The 26,378-nt window shown below is 34.5% G+C and overlaps 1 protein-coding gene and 1 pseudogene across 2 annotated transcripts in view; both read right to left on the bottom strand.

Annotated features, from left to right (window-relative positions):
• Positions 1-7,522: 7,522 nt before the first annotated feature.
• Positions 7,523-8,671, bottom strand: LOC133096615 (tubulin alpha chain-like 3; annotated as a pseudogene).
• Positions 8,672-13,664: 4,993 nt separating this feature from the next.
• The window catches only part of STK31 (serine/threonine kinase 31), a 92,523-nt gene continuing 79,809 nt past the window's right edge, over positions 13,665-26,378 (bottom strand). For both annotated transcript variants that reach the window (XM_061197836.1, XM_061197837.1), the window contains one exon: positions 13,665-13,826. In XM_061197836.1, the coding sequence (XP_061053819.1) occupies positions 13,665-13,826 (162 nt within the window). The remainder of the gene's footprint in view (positions 13,827-26,378) is intronic.

Raw genomic sequence — 26,378 nt, 5'->3', positions numbered from 1 at the left:
GTTTGCAATATAAACATTACTTACCTTTTAAGGAAATGAAGGATAGTAAAGACCTTCAAAGTCCAAGCCCTTCAGGCTATGTGTATATAATGACTCTTCTCCCTTGTCAAGTACAGTTGAAAGAACACATGTAAAAGCAGTATACAGGGATAATACAAAAAGTTTGTCGATAATTTAATTCTTGAGCTAAGTAATTTTGTGGTCTTGTTTCTCTGGTATTTCTCTTCTTTCTGTAAAATAAGAGTCCTTCTAAATGTTTGTTCTTGTCTTCTCCCTTGATGAATTTTTTTTACCATCCTAGCTGAAATTCAAAAGAATGACATTAAATTCTTTGAGAAGAACATCTCTACTTAAACTAAAATTTTCCCAAGACCTTTAACTTTGAATAGCTTTATTTTATGAAAAAGACTACTATGTTTCATACACTGCTTGTCAAATATTCTCTCCTTTAAAAAAAAGAAAAAGACTTTAAATTGGAAAACCCTTCCCCTGGTTATTCCAGTAGACAGTTTGATTTACTTGACCATACTATTGGATTCTTGCCTCCATGATTTTATTCTTTGGTATGAAGAAACAAATTGACAGTTGATGACATCTAATGTAGAGAGAAACTGAGGATTCCTTGAAGGGGAAGAAGAGAAAGCATTTTTGGTTAAAATGGATTTCAACAAATTAGGCTCTACTTTCCTTTAAAAATGACTATATTCTTTTTTACAACTAAAAACAGAAAAATATTTTCATCTGGGAGCTATTTTTAAACTATGAAGTATATCTAAAGGTAATCATCTTATCGTTAAAATGAATAAGCATACTTTTAAAGAGTAGATTTACCAATTCCTACAAAATAACCTTCAGTAAAAGTTTCAAATCACTCTTTAAATTTATCATTCAACTAGTATTTTTTGAATGTCTGTCATTGTGCTAGGTACAGTCCCAAACCTCATAGAGTTTATATTTAAAGAAATACATACATTAATCAAATAATCACACTAAAGAAAAATTATAGTTTTGATGAGTTTTCACTGTACAAAAAAGTCTGAAAATTTCTATTTCCATGACTAATTTAAATCTTCTTAAAATTATCATTTCAAACAGCTAGTAACAAACATATTTGCTGCATAACCCAAAACTTCTGACTCGGAGGCTGTGGATTAAGAAAGTCAAGTTCCAGGTAAGAGAAATTGTGGCAAAGACATTTTGAACAATGAAATAAATATACAACCTAAATTACTTTAGATCTTAATGGAGGAGAAATTTACTGTACCTTCACTCAAAAAAAAAAAAGTCTGATTGCATTCAGAAGTTACCTTTACTACAACCTTGCTTACAGATGCGTATCCCAGGATGTGATAGGTCCAGAGCTACACCTTGTGGCCATATACATACTTACAAGAGTTCTAAGCCTTTCAGTGAAATTAAAGTTACTCCTCTGTTAATCAAAAATAAGCGTTTCTCAGGAAATGTCATATTATTACTTGAAAACTGGGGGAAATTTTTTAAGTTTTATTTATTTACTTTTTTCTGTTCTTTTTCAAATTCTTTTCCCATTTAGGTTGTTATAGAATATTGAGATAGATAACGAACAAGGACCTACTGTATAGCACAGGGAACTCTGCTCAATATACTGCGGGAAATTTTAAACTCAATAAGAAACAAATATAAAAATATTAAGGTAAAGAAAAATTATACGGTAAAGTATAACTACATGTTAATGATATACCCTAAATGATGATATATGAATAGTCACTGTAAAATTCTTTTAACTTTGCAGTATGTTGGGAAATGTTCATAATAAAATGTTGAAAAAATGAAGAATTTTAAAAAATGTTTCATTACCCTTATATTTCTCACAAGCACATTTTTAGGTATTGTTTCCCGTATGTATGAGCATTATGTGTGTGTCTTCATAATTTATGCTTGTGTAGCAATCTATTATACTGATGTACAATGAATTATGAAACAATTCACTTGTTGAATATTTATTCAATTTCCAATTGAACATTTATTTATGTGTAACTTTATTTCTGTTAAATCATGTTCCTAAGACAAAATTTTAAGACTAGTATCATTAGGATCAAAGGAGAGAATCATTTTCATGGCTCATGAGACATAGGATCAAACTACTATCTACCAACTTCACACTGCTTTCGTAAATGAAAACCAGCACCAATTTAGCTAATATCATAGGACCTTGCCATTTTAATATTTTGCTGCTTTACTAAGCATGAAATTTGCTTTTATTCAGAGGTCAATTTACACTTCTTTGATTTTTGAAAAAAAATTTACATATTTATTTCTGCATTTATCTACTGGAATCTTAATAATTTTCTTATAAATTTGAATAATCACTTTATGAGTTATAACTATTAACCCACTGTCTTCTAAACTCATGCAGATTTTTCTGGACAGCTCTCATCCTTTATTTTTACTATGTTGATTTTTATATATTCTCATCTGTCAGTCTCAACCTTCATGATTTCTTCAATCAATTTAGAACTAGGAGATACATTATTTCTCCACAAATATGACAAATATTCTAATTTTTTGGTTTTAATCTATACACATTCAATGTAGAGAGTAAAGGTCCCTTTAAGAAGGGACTAGGAAAATAAATGAATAAAATGTGGCTGGTAAAATTCTCCTAGAACACTTTTTCTAAATGTGGTCCTCCCAGAGTAGCTACATCAGACATAATTATGGGTACTTGTTATAAATATAGATTCCCAAGTCCCATCTCTGATATACTGAGGTAGAATCTCTGGGTACGAACATTGGGAAACTTGAATTTTTTAAAAAGATTACCAGATGATTCTCATGCAGATTTAGGCTTGAAAGTCACAAACCAGGAGAAAAAGTAGGTGACTCACACACAGTTGGATTAGTAGAAGATAAGAAAGCAACATAAGATGACTGACATTCAGGAATCCCTCAAATATTTATTGAATGAACACATATGTGTATTTTTTCTTATATAATAGCTTTTTGAGGTATAATTCATGTACCATAAAATTTACCCTTTAAAAAAAGTAAACAATTCGGTGGTTTTAGTATATTCAAAGTTGTGAAACCATCGTCACTATCTAATTAGAGATTATTTCTATCACACCAAAAAAGGTCATACACCCATTAGCAGTCATACCCTCTACCCTCTACCTCCATTCCCAGGCAATTACTAATCTAATTTCTGCCTTTATAGATTTACCTATTTGGAACATTCCATAATGCCCAGATATGAAATGTTCAGATAAATGTATGCAGTCTTCTATGACTGAGTTTTTTTTAATGTTTTCAAGGTTTGTCCATGTTGTAGCATGTATTAATACTTTATTCCTTTTTATTGTTGAATAACATTCCATTGTATGAATATACCACATTATGTTTATCCATTCATCAATAGATGGATATTTGGATTATTTCCACTTTTTGGCTACCATGAATATGCTGCAATAATTGTTCAAGAACAAGGTTTCTGTGTAAACACAGGTTTTCATGACTAATGGGTAATTAGCTAGGCGTTAAATTCCCAGGTTGTATGGTAATTCCATGTTTAACATTTTGAGGAACTGCCAAACTGTTTTCCAAAGCAGTTGTACCTCTATACACTTCTACCAGCAGTTCCACTTTCTCCTCATCCTCCCCAACATTTGTCATTATCTGACTTTTTAATCCTAGCCATCCTAGTGGTTATGAAGTTGTATCTCGTAGTTTGATTTGCATTTCCTTAATGACTAATGATGTTGAACATTTTCTCATGTGCTATTGGCCATTTGTATATCTTCTTAGGAGAAATATCCGTTCAGAGCCTTTCCCCATTTTTAATTGGTTTGTCTTTTTATTATTCAGTTGTAGGAGTTCTCACACTAACTACAAGTCCTTTAGCAGATACATGATTTGAAAATATTTCTCCCATTTTGTGGGTTGTCGTTTCACTTTCTTGATAGTGTCTTTTGAAGCACAAAATATTGTAATTTAATGGAAACTCTCCTGGGCTTCCCTGGTGGCGCAGTGGTTGAGAATACGTCTGCCAGTGCAGGGGACACGGGTTCGAACCCTGGTCCGGAAGGATCCCGCATGCTGCAGAGCAGCTAATGTGCCACAGCTGCTGAGCCTGCGCTCTAGAACCCGCAGGCTACAACTGTTGAGCCCACATGCCACAACTGCTGAAGCCCGCGCGCCTAGAGCCTGTGCTCCGCGGCGGGGGAGGCCACCGCAGTGAGCAGCCCACGTACCGCAACGAGGAGTGGTCCCCACTCACTGCAACTAGGGAAAGCCCTTGCGCAGCAATGAAGACCCAATGCAGCCATAAATAAATAAATAAATAATAAATAAATAAATAGTAACTCTCAATCCTATTCCATGGATCTACATATCTATCCTTATGCCAGCACCCACACTGTCTTGATTATCATTGCTTTATAGTAAGTTGGAAATTAGGAGTGTGATTCCTCCTATTTGTTCTCCTTTTTCAGTATTGTTTTGGCTATTCTGGGTCCATTCCATTTCCACATGAATTTTAGGATCAGCTTGTTAGTTTCTGCAAAAACAGAAGCAAAGATTTTGATAGAGACTGTGTTGAATCTCTAGATAATTAAGTATTACCAACTTAACAATATTAAGTCTTCCGATACATTAATATATCTTTGAGTTTATTTAGGTTTTCTTTACTTTCTTTCACCAATGTTTTGTAGTTTTAGTATACAAGTCTTACACTTCTTTTGTTATATTTACTCCTAATTATTTTTTCTTTATGCTATTGTAAGCGAAATTGTTATAAAAATTTCTAGGCTATAGAAATGTAATTTATTTTTATGTAATGACCTTGTATCTGCAACCATGATGAACTGATTACTTCTAAAAGTTTTAAAATGGATTTCTTAAGATTCTCTGTGGACAAGATCAAGTCATCTGAGAATAGAAATAGTATTACACCTCCCTTTCCATCTGGATGCCTTTTATTTCTTTTTCTTGTCTAATTGTCCTAGCTAAAACCAATAGTACAATGTCGAAGAGAAGTGGCAGGAGTGGAGGCCTTGACTTGTTCCTTATCTTAGGAGAAATCCAGTCTTTTACCATTAAGTATGATGTTAGCTATGAGGGGTTTTTTTGTTTTTTGTTTTGGCTGCGCTGGGTCTTTGTCACTGCACGTGGGCTTTCTCTAGTTGTGGTGAGCGGGGGCTACTCTTCATTGCAGTGTGCAGGCTTCTCATTGCGGTGGCTTCTCTTGTTGCGGAGCACAGGCTCTAAGCACGCAAGCTTCAGTAGTTGTGGCTCGTGGGCTCTAGAGGACAGGCTCAGTAGTTGTGGCATAGGGGCTTAGTTGTTCCACAGCACATGGGATCTTCCCAGCCCAAGGCTCAAACCTGTGTCCTCTGCATTGGCAGGCGGATTCTTAACCACTGCACCACCAGGGAAGCCCTAGCTATGAGTTATTAATGATATTATTTATCAGGTTGAGTAAACTCTTCATTATTAGTTTAAGTGTTTTTATCATAAAAGGGATATTGGATATTGTTAAATGCTTTTTCTGCATCTATTAAGAAAAGATAAGCTTTTTGTTTTTATTCTATTAATATAGTATATTACATTGATTGATTTTCAAATATTAAACCGGCCTTGCATTCTTGAGATAAATCCCTGCTGTTCATGGTGTATAATGTTGCTAGATTTAGTTTGCTAGTATTTTGTTGAGAAATTTTGCATCTATATTCATAAGAGATACTGATCTATAGTTTTTTTGTGTGTGTGATGTCTTTGTCTAGTAGAATTCACCATTCAGTCATTTAGCTTGGGCTTTCCTTGGTAAGAATTTTCTGATTTACTATTTCTTTCTCCTTATAGGTCTATTCAGATTTTCTTCTTCTTGTGCCAGTTTTTCAGGTTTGTGTCTTCCTAGGAATTTGTTCATTTCATCTGGGCTATCTATTTGTTGGTATACAGTTGTTCATAGTGCTTCCTTACAATCTCTTACTTCTCTAAGGTCTGTAGTGAAGTCCCTTCTTTAATTACTGATTTTCATAACTGGAGTCTTTCTTTCTTGGTCCATCTAGCTGAAGTTTTTCTCAATTTTGTTGATGTTTTCAGAGAAATGACTTCTGGTCTCAAGTTTCTCTATTGTTTTTCTGTTATTTCATTTATTTGTTTTAATCTTCATTATTTCCTTTCTTCTGCTTGCTTTTGGTTTAGTTTGCTCATCATTTTATCGTTTCTTAAGACAGAAACTAAGGCTGTGTTAGGTTAGGTTAGTGATTGACATCTCACTCCTTTATTAATATAAGCATTTACAGCTATAGATTTCCCTCTAAGCTCTGCTTTAGCTGCATCCTGTAAGTTTTGGTATGTTGTGTTTCCATTTTCCTTCACCTCAAAGTATTTTCTAATTTATGCTATTTCTTTCTTTGATCCATCGGTTATTTAGAAGTGGGTTTTTTTTAATTTCCATATATTTGTGAATTTTCTAAATTTCCTTGTTATTGATTTCTAATTTCATTCCACTGTGATTAGAAAACATACTTATGATTTAAATCCTTTTAAACTGTTTTGAGACTTGTTTCATGATTTCATATATAGTCCATCCTGTAGAATGTTCCATGTACACCTGAGAAGAACATGCATTCTGCTCTTTTGGGGTACAGTGTTCTAAAGTTGGCCTTTAATTTATAGTGTTGTTCATTTCTTCTATTTGTTTATCATCTGCGTAGTTGTTCAATCCACTATTAAACCTGAGGTAACAAAATCTCCAATTGTTATTGTTGAATTGTCTATTTCTCTCTTCAATTCTGTCAAGTTTTGCTTTATAAATTTGGGACTCTGCTGTTAGATGTATGCACACATCTTTGTGATGTATTGACTTTTTTTCCATTACAAAATATTTTTTATCTTTAGTAATAATTTTTGCCAAAGACTATTTTGTCTGGTATTAGTGTAGGCACTACAGTTCTTTTGGGTACTGTTTGCATGGTATATCTTTTCCATCTCTCTACTCTTAATCTATTTGTATCTTTGAAACTAAATTGGGTCTTTTAAAAAAAATTATAATTCTTTAATCAATGTAATATATACTGTATATATTTTATATATATATGGAAATGACATTAATAAACTATATGTGCAGTTTTCTACCTCATGTACAGGAAAGGAAAAGTATAAACGTTGCACAGGATTTCAGAGTCTCTTGGTTTAAAAAGCAAAGGATAAAGCCAGGTTTCCATTCTCTCTCTCTCTCTCTCTCTCTCTCACACACACACACACACACACAAAGTGATCCAGTAGTTCAAAGGACTCCAAACCTTAGAAAGGTCACAGGTAGTAGTGCTGAATATCACTGATAGACAAGGAAATATGTGCTCATTGATAATATTGAGCCATTTGATATAGTGTGAAACTTAGGGTCTTGCCTAATTTATTTTCTCTTCTAATCAAGGAAACTACCTACTAACTGTATAATGTTTTAAAAAGAAAGCATAACACTTTAACTTATTCATTTTTTTAACCAATAATATTTGCATCAGAAACTTTACCCCACTTACTTATAATCCTTCTCTAAGGCTGCCAAATCTTTCCTGGTGTCTGAGAACTCCCACACCTCTTCTGATATACCAATGTAGAAATGCCCTCTTGGCATACATGTGGTCAAACCTGTGGTCTAGTAGGGTTAAGGCCTTCACAATTGCTGTGCTGTTGCTCAGCATGCAGATAGCCTTCTGGACTTCAGCCAGGTTAACTCCTGGCATCACCACGGATAGCTGATTGTTGATGGCCACCTTGAAACCATTTGGAAGCCAATCTATAAACTGAACAGAGTTCCTTGACTTTATGGCTGCAACTGTTGCATTCACACCCTTGGGAAAAACATCCCCTTTGTAGAGCAGGTAGCAGGCCATGTAATTCCCAAGTTGAGGATCACACTTAACCAGCTGGTTGGAGAACTCAAAGCAAGCAGTAGTGATGTCTGAAATGGAGAGCTGCTCCTGGTAGGTTCTGTCAGCAGAGGTGATGAGGGCAAGGGTTGTCATGGGGAAATATATTCTCAGATAAGTTACTAATTTGTTCTGGAATTCAATTAGGTACCCATTCAAAGGCCCTTCAAACCAGAAGCAAGCAGTAATAGAAGACCTGTCAGCTTATTAATGCTAACAGAAGAGGTGGCACTATACACCAAGCATATGACGGCATATGTCACAGATGGCTTCATTGTCTACCATGCAGCTACAGTCTGTGTGCTCTAAGAACAGAGCTGTAAGGCTCTACAGCAGTGAAGATCCTGAAGGCTGAATATACAGATAACTCAATTTAGTCTTCCTGCTATATTCTATCATGAGCCACTCTATTAAGAGATGTAAATCCTGATTCAATGCTTCTTCCAAAGCTTCAGAAAGTCAGAAACTGTTCTGCCAGCTTTCTGATGCTCTTTAGTCGAAGGCAGACAATCTCTGACCCCATAGTGACCTCAGACATAGCTGTTCCCACTACCCTCCTTTCTGCTAACAAGCTGCTCTGGGTAAAAGAGTGACTGGTACTTCCCTGTATGAATCCCATCTCTAACAGTTGGTTCTAGGTTGGGAAGAGTGCTCTGGGCACATGACTCCCAGCTCTTGTCTCACAAAAGATGCATTCATATGCTCTATTTTAGCATTTTCCTACTGATCCTTTTTACTGCCAAGAATGACGCCATCTGGCTGAATTCCATACTCTAGGCAACAGAGTTTCCAGCACGTGTCCTCAATCTAGATGTCAGCTTGGCCAATATGAATGGAAAGGCACTCACTCCCTCATGCTGATCTGAAGGTGTCAACACCACTCTGTGGTTATGGCACTAAAACTGCATCTCTTATAGACAGCACATGATTTGATCCTATTTTAAAATATATTTTTCCAGTTTCTATCTTTTGACTGGAAAATTTAATACACTTGTACTTAATGTAATTACTATAGCAGATTTACAGCTTTCATTTTGCTGTTTGTTTTCTGTATGCCTTGTATCTTTTTTCTCTGTATCTCCACCACTGTCTTCTTTATTGTTAGGTATTTCTAGTGTACCATTCCTTTGTTGTTTCCTCTACCATACTTCTGATTTTCTTAATGAACCATACTTCTGATTTTCTTAATGGTTGCACCAGTTATTACAATTAAAATCTTAACTTAAATCAATCTAGTTTGCATTAATACCAACTTAATTTCAACAGCAAACAAAAACTTTGCCCCAATATACCTCCATTTTCTCCCCTCTCCTTTGTCAGAAAAATTACATCTTTCCACATTATAAGGTCATTAACACAGTCTTATAATTAATGCTTTATGCAGTTTTCTTTTAAATCAGATAGAAGAAAAGAGTTACAAACAAAAATACATTAATACTGTGCTTTATATTTACCCATGTATTTTCCTTATCCAGTGCTCTTTGTTTTTGTGTGAACTGAAGTTACCATCTAGTGTGCTTTCATTTCAGCCTGAAAGACCCCTTTTTTGTTTTTGTATGGCACATATTCTAGTAACAAATTCTGTTTATCTAGGAATGGTTTAACATCATAAATCTAAATCTTTAATATCTCCTTCATTTTTGCTGGATATACAATTCTTGTTTGACAAGGCTTTCTTTCTTTTAATGCTTTGAATACATCATCCAACTGAATTCTAGCCTCCATTTATTTCTGATGAAAAATCAGATGTTGCTCTTATTGAGGATGCCTCGTACTCAGTAAATCATTTCTCTCTTGCTACTTTCAAGATTCTGTCCTTGGTTTTAGCTTTCAGTAGTTTGATTATGATGTGTCTAGTTGTGAGTCTCTTTGAGTTTATCCTACTTGGAACTTGATGAGCTTCTTGATTATGTAGATTTATGTTTTTTGTCAAATTTGGAAATTTTTCGGCCATTATTCCTTCAATATTCTTTCTGTCCCTTTTTCTTCTCTCCTTCTAAGACTCCCATTATGCTGTTGGTATGTTTGATGGTGTCTCATAGGCCTCTTAGTCTCATTTTTCTTCTTTCTTTTTCTTTCTGTTCCTCAGTCTAGATGACTTAAATTGACCTACGTTTAAGTTCACAGATCTTTTCTTTTGTTAACTCAAATCTGCTGTTGAGCCCCTTTCATGAATTTTTTATTCTGGTTGTTGTACTTTTCAGCTCCCTAATTTATATTTGGTTCTTTCTTATAATTTCTATCTCTCTACTGGCATTCTCTATTTGGTGAAACATTATTCTCACACTTTCCTTTAATTCTTAGAAATGATTTCCTTTAGTTCTTTGAACATATTTTAATAGTTGATATAAAGTCTTTGTGAACTTAAAAGTCCAACATCTAGCTTCCTCTGGGACACTTTTTATTGGTTGCTTTTTTTCCTAGCATACAGACCATACTTTCCTGTTTCATGTCTCACTTTTTTTTTTTTGCACAAAACTGGACATTTTAAACATAGCAATTTCCAACTTTGAAAATCATATTCCCCCCCCACCAACACAGAGATTGTTATTGCTAGTTGTTACTGATGACGACGACGATGTTTGCTTAGTGACTTTCCTGGACTAATTCTGTGAAGTCTGTATTCTTTTCATGTGCAACTTAGCTTCATTTGACAATTTTTGCCAGTGTTCTTGTTGCTTTTATGGAGAACTAGATCTTCAGAGGTCCTTACATTCCAGAACTGCTTCCACATGTAGTTTTGATGGCAGAAGATATGGTTATACTAACAACTAAGAAATGATAAAGCATGTCATTTGTTGAGTTAAAAGAGAGATGCTAAAAAGAAACTTAACAAATACTGACATTTAAATATACACTGAAATGACTTAGCACTGATACTATGAAATGGACCAGAGGTTCCCCATAAATTTCTTTTGAGGAACAGTTTATACTCTTAATTCTCTCCTTTTCAATACTTTGATCTAAAACAAGATGTTTTCTTTGCCTCAATTACTTTAGTGAAATATGCCATCCTTGACTTTTCCTTATTTCCATTATTTCCCAAATCATCCTCTCTAGTTAGCTATTTTATTCTAAAATAAGCATGACTGTGTGATTCAGCTGCTCATAAATTTATAATAGAGTCCCGTCTCTTGGCAACTCACGACCCTCTATGATCTGCCCCCAAAATACTTTCCTAAGCTTTTTTCTCAGCTACCCCATGAATATCCTATACTCCAGCCAAATTCTTGCCCTTTCCCAAATCTACCCTTTGAGGTTTCTTAATTTCCTTTGTCTGGAATACCTTTTTCCAGTTCTAAATAAGCAGAATACTACTGCACCTCTAAAACGAGTCAAACAGCTATCCCCCAACCTCATTATTCCTCTCTTCCCTTCCTCTTCTTTGTGATGACATACATTTCGTTCTTGTAGCTTATTACATACTGCATTATTCTCAGACTGGCCACAGGGCAGTGAACACGTTTTTTGGCCTCTGTATTGCCCTTACACATATATACACATATCTCAAGAAACATCTGTGGCATTGAAGAGACACATGAATTTGTCTCTTTCCACCACACATTAATACTTGCCATTTTAAAACAAGAAATAAAAATAAGTACTATCTAACTTGGTATGCCACAAAATCTGAAACTCTAGTTTCACAAGGGAGAAGTTGCTAGGTCTTACGTGAAAAAAAGGCGGTCTCATTGTCAATTTTGGTACATGCTGGCTAAATAAAACTAAACAGGTTTCTTTTCCGGAAAGCATTTTAGAACCTTTACCCTCTAATATGCATGATCAATCTCCAATTTAGCATTCATTATTTTCCAAACAACTAATCACAGAATTCTTTTTGTAATGAGCATCCCAAGGGACTAGTGTTCTTTCAGCAGAACACATTTGGAAAATGATAATCTAATTCTTTATTTAAAATAGTGAGTATAAGTAAAGTGATCTATTCTTTGCCCCTTTAAATTATCCAAGTTTGTTTTAAACCTAACTGCTGTGTCTTTATTACTTAATCAGGTAGAATTAAGTTCTACTATAAAACAAGAAACCCAAAATGGAACAATAGCTTGAATGTGTGGCAACAGTCCTCTTTAGTATGTATTACAATGACTTAACAGTGCTTGTTAAAACACAGGCTCCACCCAACCCCCGAGATTCTCATTTAAAAAATCTGGAGTGGAGCTGAGAATTTGCATTTCAAATAAGCCTCCAGGTGATACTGAGGCTGCTGATATAGGGACCACACTGTGATGTAAGGGTTTATTCTCTCAAATAACATGAAATCTTGAGACTAGTACAAAGGCTCCAGAATTATTAGGAGCATCAGCTCCTTCTAACTTGCTGCTCCATCATCCTAGTTTCATGAGTTTCCTCAAGGTCACCTCATGATCCAAGGAGACTGCTCAAATTCTAACCACCATGTTAACTTCTAGGCAATAGGAAAGGGGTAAGGGTGAAAGGGCACATCTCCAAGCTAAGTCAGCTCCTTTTAAGGATCCTTATTTGCAAAAATTTAGTCAAAAAGCTTCAACTAATAGAGAAGATGGTAAATGTAGTCTTTTAACCAAGTACACTGCCACCCCGAATAAAACTGCTATCTACTACTAAGGAAGAAAGAAAGACTAGATTTTGAATAGGCATCTAGAGACTCTAACATACTACTTTAGTCTACATACGCTTCAATCACCAAGTCCGACAGAACTGCCTAACTATTTCATAAATTGGACCCATATGTTTCATCACTGTTTCTTTCTCCTCTGTAGATCTTACTTTCATCGCTGCTCACCTACTTTATCATAATATCCTTCTGATCAGTCTCCCTACCTCTTATCCTGGTAGTAGGTATAAGACAGATTTTGAAGAAGCTAAAGCTGTTTAAAATTCTTCAATGGCTCCACATTTCCTATAAAATTATAAGGTATGAGCATTTTATTACTTCATATAAAGCCCTCATCTACCTATATGACTATTCCCTATTAAACACACAAACTGTTTCTCCCTTCAGTGCTTTCATCATGCTGTCTCTGCTAGTAAGATACTCTTGATCGTCCTTCACCTTTACTACTCATCCTTTATGATTTAACTAAGGTAGTATCTCCTCCAGAAAGCTTTCCATGACACCCCTCTTCCGTAAGATGAGTATCCCTCCTGTGTGACCACATAAAAGCTCTGCCCAGAACTATCATTAGATATTCTATACTGTATTATGAAGATCTGTTTAGATCTCTAACTTTCTCAATAGATTTATGTGCTTTTTAAGTGTAAGAACCACGTTTAACTTATCTTTATATTCCCAAAACTGGGTACAAAGCATATGGCAACTATCATCTCTTAAACAAAAGTATTACCCTTCATAATGAGCTGGCCTACATACTGAAAATCTGTGTAGGAGCTGTCCAACAATCTAATAACCTTTTTCTATTACAAGTAACATAGTCGGACTATACAATTTCAAAAAGTTCAAAAAGTAACTACAGACAGAAAATCCTTCCTTCACAACTCTAGTTAAATGAAATTTCAAAGTATACAATTTTTTTGCATAACCAAAAACATCTTTTATTTTCACAACTGGAATACCAAAGATACACCCAACTAGCTCCAGAACACTTCCAGATTTTTTTCTGTTTATTTAACCAAACTAAACAAAGTTTTAAAAAGGAACATCTGCAACAACAAAAAAAATATTGATCAATCAAATTTGGCTTCACCATATCTTGTCTTTTCCTTATCTTTATCCAAGTTCTCCACCTTTAATTATTCTTCCTCTTTTTTGGGGGTGTATTCAGTATCTTTTTCTGAGTTTGGAGTTGATTTCCCCTTTGGTAGCAAGAAACATTCAGCATTGAAAACTTGCTCAGCAGTCACTGAACTTCTACAATAGATCAAGCTACAGAGGAGGGATTTGACATTATCATCCTGTAAGAAAAAAGATGTTACAAAACAAAAATAAAATCAAAACAAATGAATGAAAGGACAAGCTTGTAATAAGTAAGGAGTATCCAATTCAAAAATACTTTTAATCAATGATACAGAGCTAAAATCAATTTTTCCTATTTAGGTTTTTAAAAAATTTTTACCAATATCAACTGGTTTTTATTGGAAAGGGATTAATCCAGTATTAAAACAATGGAATCAAATTACAGGGAAATGTAAACGGAAAAAGAAAAGAATCACAACTGAAATTTATCAAAAACAAGTGAAATTCAAAAAAAAAAAAAACTGTATATTTTACTTCCCCTTTTCCTTCTTTTTTAGGGCACTAGTCAGAATTTGACACTATGAAAATTTTACACTGAAGCTCCTCTGTCTGGAAGGGTAGCCTAACCTTTACTTGGTCAACTGCTTCTGGTTTCACTTATGAAATGATCTCCTCTTGAAACATTTCTACCACCCCTAACACATTATCATCATTATTACGGATTTTATTATGTACCACAATTTCAAAGAACGTTATTCATGTTATCACATGTAAATAACATTATAATGTTCCTCTTCCACTAGTTCCACCTCCCAAAGTATGCCTTTTTTCTTGCTCCCTATGATGAATCCAATCAGAGCACATTTCACACTGAATAAAACTCACCTATTTATTGGTAGTGTCCTCATTAGACTCTAAGATGCATAAGACCAGAAATCTTAGTTTCTCACTTCATCCCCAACAACAAGCACAGTGTCAGGGATATAGCAGGTATTCAGTATACATCTGCTAACTGAATGAATGCCAATGCCCATACTGAATTCTACAGAATATGTTTTTAAACACATTTAAAGATAATACCTTTAGTAAGTATAAACTTGACTAAAAATTACAAAATCTAAATGAAAAAAACTAGCACACACTCTTGAAAGCCACAAAAATAGATTTAGAACAAGTAGAAAATCATATCATGTTCTTGGACAAAAAGGATCTCATCAGTAATGAGCCAATTTTTAAGTTAATTTATAAGCTTTACCTGATTCCAATAACATACAATCAGTTTTTCCCCCTTGGAACTAGATAAGTTAACTGTATAGATCTTTTATAAGAATGATAAGTGAGAACAGACATGAAAGTTCTGATACAGAGTATCAATAAGGAAGAAACTAGCCTTTCCAAGTATTAAAAGATATCATACCATCTGTAAATTAAAGGAATATGGCAAAAGAATACGAATAAACACACCAATGGAACAAAACAGAAAAACTAAAAATACACTCTTGTACAAATAAAATTTTATTATAAGAAATATGACATTTCTAATGGAAGAAGTGGATAACTTTTTAATAAAAGGTACTGGGACAAATGGACCCAATGGAAAAAAATAAAATCAGATCTATTCCTCACACCAAACACCAGGATAATTACAAATGTATCAAAAATCTAAATGTATAAAATAAAATTATCTAATTACTAGGAAAAAAGTTTTCTCAATTCCCAAAAGTAACTATAGACAAAAAATTTCTACCTTAAGGTTATCCCTCTCACAAATTATAAAATATTGTAAAATTATAAAACACAGCTAAAGAACAAAAACAAAAGCAATCTCTAAATGTCAAAACCAAAATTAAACAAATGAACTATGTATCAGGTAACATAATCACACAGAAAATTATTTTAACTGACTTTAAAACAAGTATTTTGGCTATACAATCGTAGTGGGATAAGGATCTAGTGACATACATCCTAAAGAAAGACCTTCAAAGAAATGTTAAAGTGTACTCAATAACCTTACTGTTTCTAATAATATCACTGTTATTTTCAAACTATCAAATTTATTTCAAGGTGAAGCAATTATGTAACTGTTAATATCATAAAAATGAATATTAGTATAAAAGGAAAGAGGAAATTTGTAATTAAAATTAAGTAAAAAGCCTATAATCTTGAATTTTATTTGGAAATACCTATACAAAATATGCATTCATTTTTCTTTTTCTAAAAAAAAAATGAACTTCCAATAACAATGAACAACCTTTGCAACCCATGTTTTTGTCTCTAAATTTCCTGCTAAAAGGATCCCAGCTTCCTTGGGAAAATGGCTAATTCCAGTTTTTGGGCAAAGAATGTACAAGATAATAAGGGACATCTTATGCAAAAAGCAAGTTATAAAAGACAATTCAATTTGTGACAAAGGTCACAGGATCCATCTTGAATAGGGTTCTCAATGAATTAGAATTTGAGCAAAATACTTTTTAAAATGACTTCAACAAATTAAGACAAATTAAAATATGTTTAAATCCACAAGACTATAATCATACCATTAAAACAAAGTTTTAAAATTTGATTGATACCTTTTAGAGGTTGCCAAGACACCAACTAATTTTTCTTAAAATTTCTTTCCCTGAACGAACTAAAATGTAGGGTAACCCAATAATTGTTGAGACAAAGTTTATCAAAACATTTCAATTAATAAACACAGATGCAATAACAGAACTGGAAAATCACCAGTATTCAACAAAACAAAGTATCTAGAGGACCATCACTAAATGATGCTAAAATTACTAGGCAGTGAATGGAAAAATTAAATAATGAATGGAACAGTTTAAGAGATAATGAATGAAACAGTTTAAGAGATCTTTGAGATAATATGAAGCATACCAACATTTGCATTATAGGAGTCCCAGAAAAAAAGGAGAAAGTGAAATGAGCTGACAATGTATTTGATGAAATTATGGCTGAATACTTCTCAAACCTGAAGAAGGAAAGAGAGGGTCCCAAACAAAATGAACCCAAACAGACTCATACCAAGAGGTATCATAATTAAAATGTCAAAAGCGAAAGAGAAAGAATTATAAAGGCAATAAGAGAAAAACAAAGCATCACATATGAGGGAACCCACATAAGACTATCAGCTTATTTTTCTGCAGAAATTTTTCAGGCCAGAAGGGAGTGCAATAGCATATTCAGAGTAATGAAAGGGGAAAAACTTGAACCTAGGATACTCTACCCAGCAAGATTATCATTTAGAATTGAGGGAGAGATAAAGAACTTCTCAGACAAGAAAAGCTAACAGTTCATAGCTTAAAGAGTTTCCTCTAAATGCAAAAGAAAAGGCTGTAACAAGAAGAAAGAATCTACAGGAAAGGAAAAATCCCATTAGTAAAGGCAAATATATAGTAAAGGCTGGGGATAAACCACTTAAGCTAGTAAAAAGATTAAAAGACAAAAAATTCTAAAATCAACTGTAACTACAGAGAGTTAAGGGATAAACATAAACATGTAAAATATGACATAAAACATACAAAATGTGGGGGAGGGGAGTAAAAATATAGATCTTTTAGAACCTGTTTGAACTTAAATAACTACCAGTTTAAAACAAGTAGATATAGTTATAGGTCAGCATATATGTACACCATGGTAACCACAAATCAAAAACCTTCAACACATACACAAAAACTAGAAAGAAAGAAACACAAGCAAACTACTAAAGAAAATTATCAAACCATAGGGAAGAAACAAAAAGAGAAGAAATAAACAGAAAAGAACTGCAAAAATAACCAGAAAAAAAGTAACAAAATGGCAATAAGTACATACCTATCAATAATTATTTGAAATGTCAATGGACTAATTGCTCCAATCAAAAGACACAGGGTAGCTGACTGGATAAAAATTAAGGCCCATCTGTATACTGCTTACACAGAACTCACTTCAGAGCTAAAGAAGCACACACACTTAAAGTAAGTGGATGGAAAAACGGTATTTCGTGCAAATGGAAACAACAAAAAAACTGGTGGTAGTAACTCTCATATCAGACAAAATAGACTTTAAAACAAACTCTGTAACAAAATACAAAGAAATGCATTATATAATGATAAAGGGATAAATAAAAAAAGAGGATATTACACTCATTAACATATATGCACCCAATACAGGAGCACCTAAATATATAAGGCAAATATGCATAACGGGAGAAACTGACAACAATACAGTAATAGTAGGGTACTTTAACACCCCACTTACATCAATGGACAGACAGATCATCCAAACAGAAAACCAAGAAGGCCACAGTGGTCTTACATGACACAATATACCAGTTAGACTTAATAAATATCTCCAGAACATTCCATCCAAAATCACCAAAATACATGCTTTTCAAATGCACACGGAACATTCTCCAGGACAGATCACATGCTAGGCCACAAAACAAGTCTCGACAAATTTAAGAGGACAGAAATTATATCTAGCAGTTCTTCCAATCACAAAAGAAACTAGAAAAAAATTACAGAAAAAAAAATGGGAAAAGTACAAATATATGCAAACTAAACAACACGCTACTAAAAAACCAAGGAATAAAAGAGGAAATCAAAAAATAACTCTAGAGAACTGAAAATGGAAACACAACTTTCCAAAATCTATGGGATGTAACAAAAGCAGTTCTAAGAGGGACACTTATGGCAATGAAGACCTACCTCAAGTAACAAGAAAAATCTCAAACAACCTAACCTACAATCTAAAGGAATTAGAAAAAGAACAAATGAAGCTCAAAGTCAGTAGAGGAAGGAAGTAATAAATATCGGAGAGGGAATAAATAAAATTAAAAAATAATTAATGAAACCAAGAGATGGTTTTTTGAAAAGATAAACAAAACTGACAAACCTTAAGCCAGGTACATGAAGAAGAAAAGGGAGAGGCCCCAAATGAGAAGTGAAAGAGGAGAAATAACAACCAATACCATAGAGATACAAAAACAACAGAATACTACAAACAGTTTTATGCCAGTAAATTGGATAACTAGAAGAAATGGACAAATATCTAGAAACATAAAACCTAGGAAGACTGAGTTGGGAAGAAATAGATAATCTGAACAGACTAATCACCAGGAGTGAAAATGAAACTGTAATTTAAAAAACTCCCCATATACAAAAATCCAGGAGCAGACAGCTTCACAGGTGAATTCCACCAAACATACAAAGAAGAGGTAATACCTCTCCTTCTCAAACTATTCCAAAAACTTGAAGAGGATGGAACACTCCCAAATTCATTCTACAAGGCCACCACTGCCTTGATACCAAAACCAGACAAACACTCCATGAAAAAAGAAAATTTCAGGCCAGTATCTCTGATGAATAGAGATGCAAATATCCTCAATAAAATACCAGCAAACCAAATCCAACAATATATAAAAAGGATCATATACTGTAATCAAGACAGATTTATTCCAGGTATGCAAGGATGGTTCAATATTTACAAATCAATCATTATGATACACCAGATTAACAAAAGGAAGGATAAAAATCACATGATCATCTCAGACACAGATAAAGCATTTGACAAAAATTCAACATCCATTAAGGATAAAAACTCATCAGAGTTTGTACAGAGGGAGCATATCTCAACGTAATAAAGGCCATTTATGACAAATCCACAGCTAACGTCATACTCAATAGTGAAAAGCTGAAAGCCTTTCTTCTAAAATCAGGAACAAGACAAGGATGACCACTCTCACCACTTCTATTTACAATAGTATTGGGAGTCCTATCCATAGTAATCAGGCAAGATAAAGAAATAAAAAACATATAAATTGGAAGGGAAGAAATAAAACTGTCACTATTTGCAAATGACATAATACTATATATACAAAACCCTAAAGTCTCCACCAAGAAACTATTAGAACTAATAAAGGAATTCATTAAAGTTGAAAAATTCAGGATTAACATATAGAAATCTGTTTATTTTCTACACACTAGTAATGAAGTATCAGAAAGATAAAGCAAGAGAACAATCCCATTTAAAATCACATCAGGGACTTCCCTGGTGGTCCAGTGGTAAAGAATCGCCTTACAATGCAGGGGATGAGGGTCAGGGAACAAAGATCCCACATGCTACGGGGCAACTAAGCCCGCGCGCCACAACTACTGAGCTTGTGTGCCTCAACTAGAGAGCCTGCGTGCCGCAAACTACAGAGCCCATGCACTCTGGAACCTGCACACCACAACAAGAGAGAAGGCTGCACGTCACAACAAAAGATCTCGCATGCCTCAACAAAGATCCCATGTGCTGCAACTAAGACCCGATGCAGCCAAAAATAATAAAATAAATAAATAAATAATAAATGTTTTCAAAATAAATAAATAAAATCACATCAAAAAGAATGAAATACCTTGAAATAACCTTAACCAAGGAGGTGAAAGACCTATACTCTGAAAACTATAAAACTCTGATGAAGGAATCTGAAAATAATACAAAGAAGTGGAAAGATATACTATGTTTTTGGACTGTAAAAATTAATATTGTTAAAATGACCATACTACCTAAAGCAATCTAGAGATTTAATGTAATCCCTATCAAAACACCTATGACATATTTCACAGAAATAGAACAAATAATCCTAAAATTTATGTGGAACCAGAGGATAACCCAAATTGCCAAAGCAATCTTGAGAAAAAAGAACAAAGCTGGAGGTATCACACTCCCTGACTTCAGACTATACTACAAAGCCACAGTAATCAAAACAGCATGGTAATGGCACAAAAAACAAAGACATAGGTCAATGGAATAGAACAGACAGCCCAGAAATAAACCCATGCACCTATGATCAATTAATCTACAAAGGAGGCAAAAAAAAATACAACGGAGAAAAACAGTCTCTTCAATAAGTGGTGCTGGAAAACTGGTCAGCTACATGTAAAAGAATGAAATTAGAACATTCTCTAACACCATATACAAAAATAAATTCAAAATGGATTAAAGACCTAAATGTAAGACCTGAAATCATTAAACTCCTAGGGGAAAACATAGGCAGAACATTCTGTGACATAAACCCCAGCAATATATTTTTTGGGTCTATCTCCTAAAGCAAAGGAGATAAAAGCAAAAATAAGCAAACAGGACCTAATTAAACTTAAAAGCTTTTGCATAGCAGAGGAAATCATTGACAAAATAAAAAGACAACCTACTTAATGAGAGAAAATATTTACAAATGATATGACAGATAAGGGGTTAACATTCAAAATAAACAAACAGCTCATACATCTCAACATCAAAAAAAAAACCCATTTTAAAAACGGGCAGAAGACCTGCAAAGATATTTTTCCAGAGAAGACATACAGATGGCCAACAGGCACATGAAAAGCTGCTCAACATCACTAATCATCAGTAATGCAAATGAAAACGAGACATCACCTCACACCCGTCAGAATGGTCATCATCAAAAAGAACACAAATAACAAATGCTGGAGAGGGTGTAGAGAAAAGGGAACCCTCCTACACTGTTGGTGGGAGGGTAAATTGGCACAGCCACTGTCCAAAACAGTATGGAGGTTCCTCAGAAAACTAAAAATAGAACTACCATATGATCTAGCAATTCCATTCCTGTGTATATATACAAAAAAAAAAATGAAAACAATTCAAAAAGATACATGCACCCCAATGTTCGTAGCAGCATTATTTACAATTGCCAATATATGGAAGCAACATAAGTGCCCACTAACATATGAATGGATAAAGAAGATGTGGTATATATATTCAATGGAATATTACTCAGCCATAAAAAATAATGAAATTTTGCCATTTGCAATAACATGGATGGACTTGGAGGGTATTATGCTAAGTGAAACAAGTCAGACAGAGAAAGACAAATACTGTATGATATCACTTATATGTGGAATCTAAAAAAATAAATTAGTGAATATAAGAAAAAAGAAACAGAATCACACATATAGAGAATAAACTAGTAGTTACCAGTTTATTGGAGAGGGGAGGGAGGAGGGGCAAGATATGGGTAGGGAACTCGGAGTTACAAACTACTATGTATAAAATACATAAGCTACAAGATATATTGTACAACACAGGAAATATGGCCAATATTTTATAATAGCTATACATGGAACATAACCTTTAAAAATTGTGAATCACTACGTTGTACACCTGAAAACTCACATAATACTGTACATCAAATATACTTCAATAAAAAAATAAAGTGAAAATGCAACCCACAGAATGGGAGAAAATATTTGCAAATCATCTATCTAATAAAGGACTTGTATCTAGAATATAAGGAACTCTTACAACTCAGTAATATAAAGATAACCCAATTTAAAAATGATCAAAAGTTCTGAATAGACATTTCACCAAGAAATATATATATATACAAACGGCCAATAAGGAAATGAAAAGATGCTCAACATCGTTAATCATCAGGGAAATGCAAATTGAAACTACAACGAGATACTACTTCACACCTACTAAGATGGCTAGAAGCAAAAAGTCAGGTAAAAAACAAGTGTTGGGGAGGATAAAAACTTGGAACCTTGCCTGATACACTGCTGATGGAAATTTAAAATGGTTGCAGCCACTTTGGGAAACAGTCTGGCAGTTCCTCAAACAACTAAACACAGAGTTACAGTTTGACCCAGAAATTCCACTCTGAGGTACATACCCAAGAGAAATGAAAACATATGTCCGCAGAGAAACCTGTATACCAATGTTTACAGCAGCATTATTCATAATAGCCAAAAGGTAGAAACAACCCAAATGTCTATCAACAGACAAAAGGATAAATAAAATGTGGTAAATCCACACAATGGAATATTATTCAGCCATTAAAGGGAGTAAGTACTGATACACACTAAAACTTGGATAAAGCTTGAAAACATTATGCTAAATTAACAAAGCCAATCATAAAAGTTTACATATCATATGATTCCATTCATATGTATGTCCAGAATAGAAAAAATCTAGGGAGACAAATAGTACGTTAGCGGTCATTTAGGACTGGTGTGGCTGGATAGTGACATAGAGTGTCCATAACTAAGGAATATGGAATTTCTTTTTGAGGTAATGAAAATGTTCTAAAACTGACTGTGGTGATAGTTTGCATGCATCTTTGAATATACTAAAAATCACTGAGTTGTAAACTTTAAATGGGTGAACTGTAAGGTGTTTAAGTTATTTCTCAATAAAGCTATTTAAAAATGATTATAAAACTTTACCGAAAGACATGCCATATTTCATTTAACATAAGGGACACTAAAACACTAAGGAATTAAAATACTCCCAATAAAACTATGAACCATGATAAAAAGACTTCGATTATGAGAAATAGCCCAACTTCAGAGATAATAAATTGTTTTAAAAAATAGTAATACTGGGACTTCCCTGGTGGCGCAGTGGTTAAGAATCCACCTGACAATGGAGGGGACACGGGTTCGAGACCTGGTCCAGGAAGATCCCATATGCTGCGAAGCAATTAAGCCCATGTGCCACAACTACTGAGCCTGTGCTCCTAGAGCCCACAAGCCACAACTATTGAAGCCCGCACGCCTAGAGCCCGTGCTCCGCAACAGGAGAAGCCACTGCAATGAGAAGCGCACGCACCGCAAGGAAGAGTAGCCCCTGCTCGCCACAACTAAAGAAAGCCAGAGCACAGCAACAAAGACCCAACGCAGCCAAAATAAATAAATACATAAATGTTCCTTTAAAAAAAAATAATAATAATATTGTATTTGTATTTGAAAGTTCCTAGGAGAGTAGATCTTAAAAGTTCTCATCACACACACACAAAAAATTTTGTAACTATTATGGTCATAGATGTTAACTAGACTTACTGTGGTGAGCATTTTCACAACGTATATAAATATTGAACCATTATGTTGAATGCTTAAAGCTAATATAATGTTATATGTTAATTATACCCCAATTTTAAAAAATGAAAAAAAGAATCAATTTTTGCTACATGATATATGTACCTTTGAATATAATTAAAACTACTTATGAAATTATTTAGAACAAAAAATATTAGTAATAATAATAAAATCTATCTTACAATCAATACAATAAAAAGTAAAATAATAATGTCCTAAACAAATGGAAAGCTATTATTTTCCCAATCACAAAAATAGTGTATCATTAAGATAGCAATTCTCCTTCAAATTAACCTATAAATTCAATATACTTTCAAAGTCTCAACAGTGTTTTTCAGAAGACTTATTAACAAGTTGGTGCCAAAATTCACATGGAAAAATAAAGTGACAAGAATAGCCAAGGCAATGTTAAAGAAAAATGTGAGGAAGGAAAGCCAACGCCCTCTACAAAGATACAGCATTTAAAATAGTGTAGTGCCAGCACAGGGATCAATAGTCAAAGAACAGAATAGGCCCAAAATAGATTCATGAATACACGGAAATTTGATACAGCATAGACTGGCATTATTAATCAGTGGGAAATGACTGATTATTGAATAAATGGGGCTGGGTCAACTATCTGTCCACATATAATTAGATAAAATTAGATCCTTAACTTCGTATCATACACAAAAATTGATTTGAGAAGGATTAAAAATATAAACGGGAAATGGAGGGAAAAGGCAGGTCCAAGAAATAGCAGATGAAGATCATTTAACCAGAAAAAATATAATAAAGCAAGATTCATTCATTCAAAAATATTTATTAAGGTCCTACTATGTGTAAAGCACTGCTACAGACACTGGGGATACAATGCTGCATAACACAAAGTCCCTGCTTTATTGAGCTTACAGACCAAATATAAATTTTTTAAAAACTTAATGAAACAATAATCTATTTTTAAAAGGATACATACACAGACTTTTATAGAAAGATTCACAAGAAACTAGCAATAACAAGTGTTTCTAGGGAAGGGACTTGGATAGCTGACGGAATACGAATAGAGAGATTTCTAACAGCATGTGCTTCCTCTTGTAACTCTTGAATTTTGCACCATACACATTATGTGAAGGAACAACTATTTGAAGGAACTAACCTTATAATAAATATAAGAGTTGTACAATAGTGAAATGGGTTTCTCCAAACTTAAAGGTATTTAAGCAGAGAATGAAGGCCATCTGTTAGGGATATTATTGAAGAAATTCTCCCAGGGGGCTGGGGACAAGTGAATTAATTATCCTCTAATAACTCTTTCATTGCATAATTCCATGATTTCTCTCCATTTGTGACATGGGCCCTGCAATGTCCAGACAAGAGCTCCCTCATTTGTTTGGTAACTATGTGTGATCACAAAATGTGGGTAAAGACAACACCATTCCCAGCACTAATGGCTGCCTCAGATAGAAGCAAATACTGCACATGCCAAGTATTTTTCTAATTTAATGTCCACACATAGCTACCGACATTAAAGACAGACTTCTTGTGTTTATTCATCTTCCTTACACATACACCTAGCAGAGTGTCTAGCACACGGCTGACAGATTACAACCTGTCGTAGGCAGACCCCTAAGATGTCCTCCAGTCAGTCCTACTTCCCAGTATTCATTTTGTTACATTATCCCATCCCTTCGAGTATAGGCTTGACCTAGTGAAATGCCTCTAACAAAGAGAAAAAGTGATGGATATCACATCCATGAGTTGGTTATGAAAAACTGTGACTTATGTCTAACTAACAGACTCTTTTCTACTGCTTTCTCTGCTTATGCACTTTGATGAGAAAAGTTGCCATGATGGAAATACGGCAACCTCTGGTCAACAACTAGAGAGAAACTAATTCTGCCAACAACTATGTGAGCCTGGAAACAGATCCTTCCTCAGTCGACCTTTAAGATGACTACAGTCCACCCAACAACTTGACTGCAGCTTGTGAAAGGACATGAAGTAGAGGATCCAAATAAGCTGCACTCAGACTCCTGGCTCACAAACTTTTAAGACAATAAATGTGTGTTAAATCACTAAGTTTCTGGATAATTTGTTACAGGGTAATTTTTTCTTTCAAACCTGAAAGAACATGAGTTTCAAGTGTTCGCTTTAGATGAAGCTGTAACCTCTGTTATTTTTCTAATGGCAAAAACTCTGTATCATACGCTTTTCAAAAATGTAAAATATTATCAACCTTCTTCATTATCCCATTCTATAGAGATGGCCAGTAGGTGTAATGAATAGTTTCATAATCTCCCAAAAGTTGTCTCCAATGTTTTTTACTACTGCCCAAGAAGTGGGGCAAAACTCCTTAATAATCATTCCTAATGTGTGTTTAAAAATTAATTTCGGAGATTAACCAAGATGGCAGAGTAGAAGGACGTGCTCTCACTCCCTCTTGCGAGAACACCAGAATCACAACTGGCTGCTGGACAATCATCGACAGGAAGACACTGGACTTCACCAAGGAGGATACCCCACGTCCAAGGACAGAGGAGAAGCCACAGTGAGATGGTAGGAGGGGCGCAATCAGAGTAAAATCAAATCCCATAACTGCTGGGTGGGTGACTCAAAGACTGGCGAACACTTATATCACAAAAGTCCACCCACTAGAGTGAAAGTTCTGAGCCCCACGTCAGGCTTCGCAACCTGGGGGTCTGGCAACGGGAGGAGGAATTCATAGAGAATCAGACTTTGAAGCCTAGTGGGAATTGATTGCAGGACTTCGACAGGACTGGGGGAAACAGAGACCCCACTCTTGGAGGGCGCACATGGAATAGTGTGCGCATCAGGACCCGGGGGAAGGAGCAGTGACCCTGGGGAAGACTGAACCAGACCTACCTGCTAGTGTTGGAGGGTCTCCTGCAGAGGCGGGGGCTGGCTCTGTTT

This window comes from Eubalaena glacialis, chromosome 8 (genome assembly GCF_028564815.1).
Source record: "Eubalaena glacialis isolate mEubGla1 chromosome 8, mEubGla1.1.hap2.+ XY, whole genome shotgun sequence".
Lineage (NCBI taxonomy): Eukaryota > Metazoa > Chordata > Mammalia > Artiodactyla > Balaenidae > Eubalaena > Eubalaena glacialis.
The sequence above is the reverse complement of the archived record's forward strand: the minus strand, read 5'-3'. Positions and strand labels throughout refer to the sequence as shown.